This window comes from Onychomys torridus, chromosome 14 (genome assembly GCF_903995425.1).
Source record: "Onychomys torridus chromosome 14, mOncTor1.1, whole genome shotgun sequence".
Classification (NCBI taxonomy): Eukaryota; Metazoa; Chordata; class Mammalia; order Rodentia; family Cricetidae; genus Onychomys; species Onychomys torridus.
The window spans coordinates 53,373,226-53,386,678 of record NC_050456.1 but is presented as its reverse complement, the minus strand read 5'-3'; the positions used below and the strand labels follow the sequence as shown (position 1 = coordinate 53,386,678).

The 13,453-nt window shown below is 49.5% G+C and overlaps 1 protein-coding gene across 3 annotated transcripts in view; it reads left to right on the top strand.

Annotated features, from left to right (window-relative positions):
• Ltbp2 (latent transforming growth factor beta binding protein 2) overlaps window positions 1-13,453 on the top strand; it is an 88,255-nt gene that overhangs the window by 48,353 nt on the left and 26,449 nt on the right. For all 3 annotated transcript variants that reach the window (XM_036206009.1, XM_036206008.1, XM_036206006.1), the window contains exons 9-10: window positions 8,620-8,694; window positions 11,097-11,219. In XM_036206009.1, the coding sequence (XP_036061902.1) occupies window positions 8,620-8,694; window positions 11,097-11,219 (198 nt within the window). The remainder of the gene's footprint in view (window positions 1-8,619; window positions 8,695-11,096; window positions 11,220-13,453) is intronic.

Genomic DNA, 13,453 nt, shown 5'->3' with positions numbered 1-13,453 from the left:
TCTTCTTCCAGAGGAATTTCAGAGCCCCATTCCTCAAGGAGATGGCTCTAAGAGCCGGTCTAGACCTACTATGAACCTTTCCTTTCTCCTCCCACTGAGTGAGTGGTGCAGCATGTCCCCCAGTGACCTCTGGGATTTAGCCCAATCCCTGCCTTCCTGACCCCTTGGGAGTTAGTAAAAAGTCCCAGCCCAGAGACTCTTCAGTGTCCTGCCAGAGTCTGGGAACACACTGCTTTCGAGAGCCACTTTGATTAAGGCCATATTTTTGAGTTTCCATATAAGACAGACATCTGTGTTAACTGGAAAGTTGGCAGCTGCCTCATCAGGCTTGGCACTGGCTGTGTCAACCCCAAGGCCCCTTTGCTGGCACGGGTGGGGCTGGCACTTGGCTCCAGACCGGCAGTGGTGGGCTTCAGCTGTTTGCCAGGAGAAAGTCTTTCCATCTGCCTGGCCTGGGATGAGTTGACCTTCGAATCCAGGCCCCCTCCCTGGCTCTCCAGGCACTGCAGACTCTGTCCCTCTGTCCTTCCAGAAAGACAGCATCTTGTGAACATTAGTGCCTGCCACTTGCTGAACTGTCACTGTCCCTACATTGTCTCATTTAATTTGTACAAGCTGGGGGTCTTGAAGCCCATTTACCAGATGGGGAAACACAGCCCCAAGGAGGCTGAAGAACCCATCTAAGATTGCAGAGTGAGGACAAGTAAATTTAGCACTCAAAACACTCAAAAGCTAGCAGATCTGGACCTGCTTACGAGAGACACAACCTAGGGCACTGGACTGGGAGGCATCCCGGGAGTGTGCACACCAGCCTCGTATTTCATGAGTGACTTGTGCATGAAGGATCATGCCCATCCATCCAAATTGGCAGGCAGGCAAGTTGGCAGAGTGTAACCCAGGCCTAAGTGTTAATGGAGGCATGCTCAAATAATTGCCCTGTATAGAAGGAGGGAGGCTGTTTCTGAGGGATCCTAAGGAGAACAAAGTAAGAGGGTAGATGTTTCTGGAAAGCAGAGCTCAACTTGAAGCTGAGAAAAGGATGCAACTTACCAGAGACTGCAAATGCCCAGCAATAGAACGCCCTGTGCCTGGAGGTACCAAGATCCTTCCTGCAAGAGTCCTACCTGTCAAGAACAGGTGTTTTGGAGGTGGGGAAGTAGCTTGACTTGAGAGGATGAGGGCCTATGTGCGTGGTTAAGATTTATCGGTAGTTCACAGGACGAAAGCTTTATCCCATAAGGAGTGTTATGGGGGTAGTTCTGTGATATCAGTCCTGGGGAAAGTTGGGTCTGTGAGGGTTTGGGGAGATTGGGGCAGAGAGCCTTAGGGCAAGTCCCAGCAGCAATGATAGTATTGTCAACATCACCCCTGGCAACTGTTTCTTTAGAGATCTAGAAGGCCTTCAGATTGCAGTGAATCCTAATAATGCCTCCCGGTGTCATGGAATACCATATCCATCGTTCAGAAGGATCTGGGGCCTAGGTCTGTCTTTTCTTGACTCTTGCTTCTGGTGCTCTGTAATTCATTGTCTGTAGGTGGATTTCTAGAGCTCTGGCTCGGGCATTTAAAAGCTGGAGGACCTCAGCTTGGGGAACAACTGTACTGGGGTAGCGTCTTTTCTCTTCTCCAGAACCCGAGTTGAGACACCAGTCCCCCATCCTAGGGAAATGGGATTTCCTGAATTCCAGTCAAGCTGAGAAAGTATTATCTGTGGCTGGGCGGTGTTCTGAGAACTTCTTCCAAAGGATTTGAAGCCTCCTGGGGATTGTGTCCCAGGCTTAGTGAGCAGCCTCCCTGCTTTGCAGGGACAGGACTGTGACATGTGGCATCTCTGACCTACTCCAGGAAGGGCTGGAGCAAGGGTGACTGGGTAGACTCTGCGTGAGCCACAGTCAGCCCAGAGCCTTCTCCACCTTGCTATCTGTAATGACATTGGCCCTCTTGCCTCTCTGAGGAAATAGATGGGGACCATCTTTGAGGGAAATGTGCATTCTCATTGAGGGGAGCCACGGCACTTCGTGGACAGTATGGTCATTGCTAAGATGTATTGTTCATAGACTCACATGCTCATTTAGAGTTTGCCACAGCTCCATGAGGAAGAGCTTGCCATCTTCCATATCAGTTACTTTTCTGTTGCCATGGTAAAGCACCATGATGAAAAGCAACTAAAGGGGAAAGGAAGGAAGAAGAGAAGGAAGCAAGGAAGAAGGGCAGCACAGGGGAAGGACGGGGCAGGGGAGGGAAGGGGAACTAACTCCCGGGACTGAGCCAGTTTTGAAGTTCCGTCCGACATTCATTGTTTCAGCAAAGTGAATCATCACAGCATCCCTACAAACTAAATTTTCACCCCCACTTCTATAGCTGAACTACAGGCTGAAAGAGAGTAAGAAATATGCTCCAAATTGGGGTGAAGCCAGGAATTAGTTGTGTGTCTGGCTGCCGTGGGCTCCCATACCATTTCTACCAGAGGAGTACAGTTACACTCCAGCACACCCCCCTGCTTGAGGTGTGCAAATCCGGGGCAAGCCTCCAGCCAGTTCAGAAGCCCAAGCTTGGCCTCCCGGGCCAGATGTGAGTCTATTCTCTGGGGAAGTGATGCATCAGGCACCCTCCATATTTCCCCACTATGCGTACCTGTCATCGCTGGCTGACATTGGCATAGTGTAAATAGCCCGATGGCCAGACATGCCTCTTCTGCCTCCTCCCAGCTCTGCTTGGGGAATCGGGGCCAAAGTTGTCTCTGCAATTAGTTTGTTTTTGTTGAGGACTCCTTGGGAGTCCCAGAAGCTAAGGGATGGAATTAGCAGGGCAAGGCAGACTACAGTCCTGGGTTCTCTGTTCTTTTGCCCCACCTGTGAGCAAGAGGAAGCATCAGGGGATGGGCAAAGGCAAAGGCAAAGGCATTGAACTGAAATGCCCAGAGCCACACAGTCCTTTTTCTATAGCAGAAAAGTTACCCACATCTGCCTTACCTGGTTCAGATGTTTAGAGTTCAGGTTGATCCTGACTGGGCCCTTAAGAGATATTTTGGTCAGGTGTCAGAATACCAACTGTAAGGGCACTGAAGCTCCCCATGTCCTTGACATGTCCACTGGAGTCACATTGTAGCCACCTTCTCTGTTCATTTATTTGTATGCGTGTGTGTGTTTTATCTGCTTGTATGTCTGAACATGTCTGTGCACCACATGCATGCAGTACCAGGGGAGGCCAGAAGAGGGTGTTAGATCCCCAGGGCGGGAGTTACAGACGGTTGTAAACCTTCTTGTTGGTGCTGGGAATCGAACCTGGGTCTTCTGCCAAAGCAGCAAACGTTCTTAACCTCTGAGCCATCTCTCTAGCCAGTGTAGCCACCTTCTCTTTCCAGATAGATCTCTCGATCACAAATCCTCTCCTCTGAGCTGTTGTTACATTCTTGACCCGGTGTGGCTCTTCACGTTTCCCTCTGATGACTCTGAGTGGTGATTCAGTATGCCACGCACTTGTCAATCATCCAATGAGATCTTCTGGCCTCCTGACCATCCTGACGCTTTTGTGGGGGAAGGTCCCTGGGAATGGTGGCAGCCTTCCTTCCTGCCGGCCTGATATCTTCCTATACCCTCATTAGACCCCAGAGTTCTCTGTGTACAGTCCCTGAGGCTTGCCATGGATTCATGCATTTGTTTATCTGAAGCAGTAGGTGATGGCTCTGAATTTCAGCTCTGTAGCCAGCCTTCCGGCATTCATAATGCCAGCTCCATCCTCCCACTGGCTGACCTTAAGCTACTTCTAGCTTCTGCCTGCTTCTGTTCACTCTATGAAATGGGGGCAAGACTACGAAGCACCCCCAAGGGCTATTATAAAGATTAAAGACATCGCTATGTAAAGCCCTACAATAGGGCCTTGTCTGCAGCAAGTCTGTTTCGGGATTTGCTATGATTATTTGTTTCTATTTGATCTGAATCTCCAGACCGCTACGGGTACTGGGCACTAGAGATGGGGTCCCTGTCCTCACAGAGCTTATGCTCTGGAAGGGAGACAGACAGGCAGGCTAATGGCCACAACACACGTTCAATGTTATGATCAGGGAAGACTGGTACCCTGGGGACATTTGGAAGGGACACCTGCCTCCCTCACCCCTGCGAGTCACACAGTGTGGTGGCTGCTGAATTCTCACCCCAGGCCTTGTGGCTGTTTGCACGTCTGCTCCTTCTCCCAAGGAGATTGAAGCTGGTTTTTCTTTTCAGGACTGATGCTAGACTTGTTTTCACAGAAGCTGGGAACTAGCCCTTATGGGTCATTCTGGAAGGTTGAGGAAAGATATGGAAATATATGGAAACACCTCGTTTGATGTGGAGGCTATTGGCCAAAATTGGGAGATCCACTGGAGATAGAGGTTGGCAGTTATTTCTCTCTAGAAGCTTGCCTCAGGAAGCACTGCCAATCCACTGTTTCCTCCTCAACCCAGTGAGAGGAGAGTCTCCTTCTAGAGCAGGATCTCCATCGTAGAGGCAGCCTGCACATCTGTGTGACTGTGCAGGATCTCCATTGCAGAGGCAGCCTGCCCATCTGTGTGACTGTGCAGGATCTCCATTGCAGAGGCAGCCTGCACATCTGTGTGACTGTGCAGGATCTCCATTGCAGAGGCAGCCTGCACATCTGTGTGACTGTGCAGGATCTCCATTGTAGAGACAGTCTGCACTTCTGTGTGACAGAAGCCGGGTCCTCTCAGCATACATGGCCTGGGCTCCCACAGCTTTCCTCAGAATCCAGCAGCTGGTGCTTCTCTCTCTCTCTCTCTCTCTCTCTCTCTCTCTCTCTCTCTCTCTCTCTCTCTCTCTCTCTCTTTTTTTTTTTTTTGGTTTTTCGAGACAGAGTTTCTCTGTGTAGCTTTGCGCCTTTCCTGGCTCTCGCTCTGTAGACCAGGCTGGCCTCGAACTCACAGAGATCCGCCTGGCTCTGCCTCCCGAGTGCTTGGATTCTGGGATTACAGGCGTGCGCCACCACCGCCCGGCTTGGTGCTCCTCTTGTTCACAGCTCTAACCTAGCTCTCCCAACTCCTCTCCCAATTGCCCAGAAAGCATAGCTCTGCCTGACTTCTCTTCTGCTCCCTCTTGGCATCTAGGAGGCGATACTGCCCTGGCCTCTGGCATATTGAAACCTGTGTTCCCCTTCTCGCCTCCTCTTCCTCCTCCTCTTGCTTTCCTCTCCTTTCTCTGTCTGTCGTCTGTCTGTCTCTCTGGCCTTTGTGGCAGAAATCTGCCTTCAACCCTGACTCAGTCCCCGCCAGCCTTCTTACCTCCCTGGGCTGTGCTTTTCTACTCTGGAAAATGGGGATAAAAGCCTTCCTGACATTTACTGTTGTGATAACCAGACAGGACAGTGTGGCCATTGTCCTCGCTAACTGGGCATCACTCCTCAGCCCCTGGCACGTACTCTGTGTTATTCTTTCCTACCTTCTGCTCTTCGTAACGTCTGCTGCCTGCGTTTAGTCTGCCAGCCTTGCTTCTTTCTCCCGACAGTGTCCTCTCATTCCCCTTCCCTTCTGTCCTCAGCACATACCATCAGGCCCCTGTCTAGGGACGTGTATGTCCCCAGCTTCACTCCCAGCCTTCTGTCTCCCTCTCAGTGTTCCAGAAGCCACACTTAGCAGTCCAAGAGAAGTCCTAGTCCAGACCTTCAGCCCCACATGAAACTTCAGAGAAGATGGGTCTTGTCATTCAATATTAGAACCTCAACTTATATTTTTAGTAGTGAAGAAAACATTAAGCTTTACTGGTTAGTGTTTGTCCACACTTGATCTGTCCCGATGTCAGACTGTCACATGTCATGCTTGGCATACAACATGTCCTGGGGTCGGGTGCCCAGGCAACTGGCACCTCCAACTTAGTCATGTTGTGATTACTGTGGTTCCTATTGCTCTGCTTCCTGGACTTATATATTGCCTGGCATGAACTAAATCAGTCCTGACAGAGCAGAGGAATGGACTCCAGAAAACCCCTGCTAAGACCCTGTGGTCCCAAGAAACTGCTAATGATGTAATCATAAGCAGTCACGAGAGGCACAGCATCAACACTTCTTATAATGACCTGTCATCAGCCAGAGCACGAAGTGGAAAAAATGGCCTACCGCATATGACCTGACATGTACAGCAAAAGCCAACTGGCTGAAGAGACTATGTGAGATGCAAAATTCTATCTGCTGCCATTGATAACAAACCTTACCCTAAATGCCCCCAAGAAGTGGCTAATAAGTAAAAGCTGTGTGCTTAGAAAAACATGTGTAGGCCAGGCATGGTAGCACACACTTAGATTCCTAACATTTGGGAGACTGAAGCAGGTGGAGGTAGAGAGTTTGTGTCTGTCCTGCACCACACGGTGAGACCCAGTCTTAAAAAAAAAAAAAAAAAAACAAAGGGTTGGGGTAAGAGGAATTGGAATTTAGTTTAGTGGAAATACAAGGCCCTGAGTTCTGTCTTCAGTACTAAGAACAAAACATATGTGAGCACCAAGTCTCTCAAACTTGGCTGGACAATTGAAATTATCAATCTTCTTCCTCTTCCTCCTCCTTGGGGGTGGGGGGCAGTCTCACTGTGTAGACCAGAGTGGTCTTGAAATCACAGCGATCTGCCTGCCTCTGTCTCCTGATTAAGGTGTGAACCACCATGCCCAGCAAAATTGCATTTTGTTTGTTTGTTTGTTTGTTTGTTTGTTTTCGAGACAAGGTTTCCCTGTGTAGCTTTGTGCCTTTCCTGGAACTCACTTGGCAGCCCAGGCTAGCCTCGAACTCACAGAGATCCCCCTGCCTCTGCCTCCCGAGTGCTGGGATTAAAGGTGTGCGCCACCAACGCCCAGCGCATATTTTTAAATATGTCATTTTATTTTCAATTGTGTCTCTGTGCCTCTATGTGTTGGTATGTGCTCCTGGGTGACCTGTAGAGGCCACTAGAGGGCGTTGGATCCCCTGGAGCGAGAGTATCAGTACTCTCTTTCCATCATGTGGCTCCTCAGGATTGAATTGAGGTTGTCAGGCTTGGTGGTAAGTGTGCAGAGCCACTGAGCCAGCTCATCGTCTCTCTTCTTAGCTTAGGAATTATGAACTCAGGCTCTCCCTTTCTCTCTTCCCTCCCCCTCCCTCCCCCTCCCCCTTCCTCCCTCCCTCATCAACGCGGGCACGCTCACTGGACCGCCACTCTAAAACAATGTAGATGTTTTCCCTTTTCCTATTTGGTATCAATAGGGGCTTTTTGTCTCTGTGACACAAGAGGGATGTTGTGGGACCAGCAGGATGTGTGTTAGCATCAAAATACTGATATCATTTCCTGTTGGCCATTCTGCATTCAGATGCCTCCTGTGTATCTATGATTATTTCCAAACAGAAAAATTAATAAAACCAACAAAGCATGTCTGACCATGTTATATTGCAAAATGTGGTAGAATATATACTGTCTACAATAATATAGCTATATAGGTGGTATAAACTCAGATGAGAAATGATTTTTTTCAGTATTTAAAAAAACAAATTACTTTTGTTGTATGAGATGGGCAGGGTCTTAGGTTCTGTCTCAGGCTGGCCTTGAACTTGAGGTGATCCTGTTGCTTCAGCCTTCTGGGTGCTGGAATTGTGGGTAAAAAGCATCACTTCAGTTTCTAAAAATATTTTCTTACTGCAATATATATATATATATATATATATATATATATATATACACATATATATTACACATGATAGTTTGAAATGAGAATACAGTATACAGTAGTTAATATTTAAAGAAAATAGTCAGCATGGACTTCTGTCCTATGCATGCACCTACATGGACACACACCTCCGTGCATCACACCCACACCCCGGAACATATACAAACATATACATATGCCACACATACATATGCACAGACACAAAATACGTGTGTTGCTTTGCATTGATATGCATGCCAATTGGCTCAATTATTTTTGTGTTTATTTGAGGGAAGGGTGAGACTGTTTAAAATCTCTCAGTCATTTTCAAGTATGTAATGCCTTATTATAGTTGCCATATTGCATAGTAGGTCGCTTGAACTTAGTCCTCCCTTCTGAAATTTATAACTTTAGTTTTTTTTTCATGTATTTGTTTGTTTGTTTTGTCTGTGTTCATGCTCATGTATGATGCGTATGCCACGGCATGCGATGTGGAGGTCAGAGGACTACTGTGGGAGTTGCTTCTCTCCTTCCAACACGTGGGTCCCGGGGCTTGAACTCAGGTCATCAGGCTTGGCAGCAGGCGCTTTTGCTTGCTGAGTCATCTGACCTGTCCTGAAATTCACAGTCTTAGACTACCAACTCCCAAACCACTCCCGACTCCTCCACAGCTCCCAATAACCACCATATCCCACTTTGGTTCTGTGGCTTTGCCTTCTCTCATATTCCACAGAGATATGAGATCAGGCTGTGTTTGTCTTTCTGTGCCTCATTCATTTCACTCAATATGGTCTTCAAGAAAGCATGACAAGCCAGGAGGATCCCAGCGAAAGCAAGGCACAACAGCTGCCCAGGGAGATGTTTGGAGGAACTCAGGCTACTTAGCTCATGGGACAGCCAGACTGACCACTAGGTAGATGAGCTCAAAGGCCCTCCCATGACATCTATCTGTATCTTCATCCCTCAGCCTTCCCGGTAATAGAAAATGGCCAGCTGGAGTGTCCCCAAGGGTATAAGAGACTGAACCTCAGCCACTGCCAAGGTAAGGATGACCCCAGGGCTGGGTGAAGCAGGGGCAGTGGAGGGGGCGTGATTTCATCCGCTAATGCTGGGACAACATGCACCCCAGAAAGGATGAGCACTTGTACCTGCCTAGGAGGCCTCTATTGTACACCTTTAAGCCCCAGTTTCGGGGAGCTTTGGGAGGGGCTGGTCCTGAGGATTTTAGAACATCAGGACTAACGTGAGGGTGCTGAGAGATCCACGGTGCTGGGGCCACCCATCCTTACCCACTTCCATTTGAACCATGGCCAGAAACCCTACACATCCACTCTCAGGCTGGTCTCCCGGGAACAGGAGACATTTCCACCTAAGTGGAGCTAAAATCGCAATGAAGTGATGGAGAACAAGAGAATGGGGCCAGGGTGTGTATTTGTGTACACAAGCTGGGTGCCACACCCAGTCTGAGCTAGCTGTTAAGTACACCGGATGGGGAAGACCCAGTTCCATGACCAGGAGAACACAGACACCTAGTTAAATCCAACCAGAGAAGGTTTTTGATGGGTGGCATGGTACCCTCTGGTAGAATCCAATCTAGGCTGGACCAGGGAAGGCTTCCTAGAAGAGGTAGTATTAGGTTTGTGTTCACTAGAGGTGAACATAAATTGCCCAGCTGAAGCAGGCACAGATCCCTCAGGGAGAAAGATAAGCAAATTTTGGGCTGACTGGGGCATCTGAGGGACACTGGGCAAACAGCATATATGCACACAGGAGGTGACAATGTCTCGTGAGAACCACCTGCTCACTGATGGGCTCGGGGAGGGCCTTGGATACCATGTCATGCTTTAGGGCTCCCTGGAGGAGGTGATAAGGAACCCTGAAACTTCTGAAGCACAGGGGAGGCAAATCAGCTTGTGTTCAGCTATGTCTGGCCACTATCTGGAGGTATATGGGCCGGCTCCCTCCCCTGTAACTCTCCATGGCATCACTCAAGTGCCCATGCTGCATGGGGCATTCTACCAAGGATGTCCTCTTGGTGGCCATCTTTTGTGGCCTCATCTCGTGCTAATTTCCTCAAGGTCTGAGGATGAGCAGGTAGTTCTGATGGCATTGGGCTACCTAAATTACATCCTGCTCTGGAAACGGGGGCTTTTCCCAAGCGCTTCATGTTCAACATCAATGTAACCATTACGGTCACCAACAGAAGAACCGTCACTAAGATCAGCCCCCAACTTGAGCTCAGAGTATGAGGGTTTGAGCACCCATTTTGTAACATAAGAAGTTTAGAGGTTGGGGATTTAGCTCCTTGGTAGAGCGCTTGTCTAGCAAGCCCAAGGCCCTGGGTTCAGTACTCAGCTCCGGGGGAGTGGGGGGGGGGGGGGGGGGGGATAGGAGTAGGGTTTAAACACCAGGACGAAGCTTTTGTCCTTTCTTATCTGAGTGGCAGGAGCCTCTGATGGTTTGGGGGGTTCATGCAGCCTGTTTGGGGCTGGGGAATACCAGACACATGCCTTCCTACCCTCCTGCTGACCACTGCCCCTTCTTCCCCAGCCCTTCAGCACTGCCCCGCCCCCAGCCTCCTGCTTCCAGCTTCCTGCAGACAAACCCTACAGAACTGCTCAGGAGCTCTGGAAGAACGCTAACCAGAAGGGACTTAGCTGCCCATTTGCCCCCTCCAATCTGGACAGTATTGTCTGCCTGTTTCCTCAGTCCCCATGCCACTTACCAGAGTCACCAAGAGCTGAGTCACTCTGGGCAAGTTACTTCTAGAGCGTATCTTCTATAAAATGAGAACATAAGAACCAGATAAAATTGTCTCTAAGGTTAAATGGGGTATCATATTCAAATACCATAGGAGTATGAAGCACACAGTAGGCACTCCATAAGTGCCAGCTTTCAAACTAAGGTGGTTACTATATGCCAGTTAGTGAAGCGATTTGCAATTTTTCTATTTAATTATACTATCAGCATTGTTGGGTGGTTACTATCATGATCCATGTTTTGTGAGTGAGAAAACTAAGGCACACAGGGAGATCCCACACTGAGCATGGGATGGCAGCCCCCTCCCAAGCATCTGGCCTCAGTTGGATGGATGCTCCTCCACCCCTGCAGATATCAATGAGTGCCTGACCTTCCTCCACCCCTGCAGATATCAATGAGTGCCTGACCTTCCTCCACCCCTGCAGATATCAATGAGTGCCTGACCTTCCTCCACCCCTGCAGATATCAATGAGTGCCTGACCTTCCTCCACCCCTGCAGATATCAATGAGTGCCTGACCTTCCTCCACCCCTGCAGATATCAATGAGTGCCTGACCTTCCTCCACCCCTGCAGATATCAATGAGTGCCTGACCTTCCTCCACCCCTGCAGATATCAATGAGTGCCTGACCTTCCTCCACCCCTGCAGATATCAATGAGTGCCTGACCTTCCTCCACCCCTGCAGATATCAATGAGTGCCTGACCCTGGGTCTATGCAAGGACTCTGAGTGTATCAACACCAGAGGCAGCTACCTGTGTACCTGCAGGCCTGGCCTGATGCTGGATCCATCGAGGAGCCGCTGTGTGTGTGAGTGATGGTGGGACCAGCGGGGAGAGACACCCTCCAGGGCACAGTCCAGACCCAGAGTGGCAAATATCTCAAAACCTCCTGGCCTCATGCCCAGAGCCAGTGTCTGCTCTCAGCTTGGAGTAGGGCCAGTATACAAAACTGATGTGTGTTCTGTTGGCACTGGGGGTTACTGCCTCACTTCCTACTCCTGGCTTTTCTTCTAGAACTTTTTCAGGATTCATGTTTTGGTTTTCTCTCTAGTCATTTCATCCTTTTTGCTGTCCCATTGTCTTTGAAGGTGTGTGTTGCGGCTTTGAAGTCTCTGACTAAGCCATGGCTGCTATTGATCTATTATCCAAGCTTAGCAACATAGCTGGTCACATGGCTGCCAAGTGATTTTTCTTTTTAATGTGTATGGGTGTTTTGCTTGCACGTATGTCTGTATACTATGTGTATGCACCTGGTGTCTGCAGAGGCATTTGGTCCCCTGAAACTGGAGTTACAGATGGCTGTGAGCTGCCATGTGGGTGCAGGGATTCAAACCCCGGTCCTCTGGAAGAGCAGCCCGTGCTCTTAACCACTGAGCCATCTCTCCAGCCCCTAAGTGATATTTTTATGTCCATGCTAGAGTAGTGTTACTGCTGTATTCCAGCATCCTTACATTACTCCATGGTCCTTTTTGCCCGCATCTCCATAACCAAGAACATATACATGAGTTGTGACCTCGCCTTGTGGATGGATGTGTGTATATTCCCACATAAACCCTGGCGGCTCTGTTTCCAGCAACCTCTGTAGTTTCTAGCTGAGAGAGGCCCAGGCTGGCAGGCCCTTCTTCACCTCCAAGACAGTAGAGATGACACCACAGCTCATATGAGGCTTTTCTTGGGAAGGAAGGCCTGAGCACCCTAAAGGCCTCAGGAACAAGGCCACCTCTAGCTCACAGAGCTCTCTGGCTGGCCAAGTGTCTGCTACTGGGTCTGGGAAGAGGCCATGGGAGGAACAAAACACTGCTGCCACCCAGAGGAAGTTGCCTGTAGAAAGGGTGCTGGACCTGACGTCTCTAGGGACAGGAGACAGTGAGAGAGAGCCCAGGAAGGAAGGGAACCAGAATAGGAGAACACGGCGGTCTGCTTGTGGTGGCAATAATATGTCATCAAAACCCCAAGGACCTTATAGTCTTTCCTTTTTCAGGTCACTTAAGGTTTCTTTATCAGGCTGGGCATGGTAGTGCATGCCTTTATCCCCAGCATTCTGGAGGCAGAGATCTAAGGCCCCATAGCAAAACTCTGTCTTGAAACAAAAACAAAAACATAACGTAACAAAACAAAGCATTCTTTATCAGGGTGCTTAACACCCAACATGTCTGAATGCCAGGAAGCCACCCCAATACAGCAGTATAGAGAAGTAGGGGGACCCTGTCTTTATTTTCTCTCCCTCCAGCTTCCTCCAAGGAGTCATCCTCCCCACCCCGCAGGTGGAGAAGGCAAGCTGGTGACTTCCTGCCACCTGAGTAGGGCAGTGAAGCCATCTCAGGCCTCTAGCCCAGCTTCCTTATATTCCACCTTGGGATTCAGAGGGATAGAGCCTGTCCCCACAGGAGCCCAAGGGAAGGGGCCACTGTAGGCAGAGACTGCACCTGAGGATGCAAGGCTCAGAGACTGATGGATGCATGTGCATACCTGACCTTTGCCAGGGTGTGCTTGTGGGCCTTGCTGTGTTTCATCTCCACGACCCTGTGAAGAAGGCTTCTTTAGTCAGGGGTCACAGAAGCCCAACTCACACTGCTTTAACTGGGAAGCAAGAGAGGGGACAAATATGACCTTGTTGGTTGGACCCAGGTCCCCACGATGCCCTCAGGAGTCTTGCCTCGATGTTTCCTGTGTTGGTTTCCTTTAGAGGTAGCCTCCACATGCTCTAGGCTCTCGGCCCTAGACTCTTGGTCTGAACACGGGCACCTGTTTTCTAATAACCCAAGAAAAGCCCCAGGCTGAGCAGTAGGGGGCCTACTTTCTCAAGTGCCTGTCCCTGTCCCAATCACTGTAACCAGTGATATGAACCTCAGTCCTTCAATCAGGAAGCAGCCAAAGGAGAGGGATGAAGGGCACCTGTGGAGAACAAGTCCTTTTCTATAGCGTTGGCACACATGCCAGGTAAGCCCGAGTGCTTACAGTCCATGGCACACTCTCTACACATCCTTACTCTACACATTAAGAAGCTGAGGCCCAGGGTGATGTGCAGCTCAGCAGGTAGCA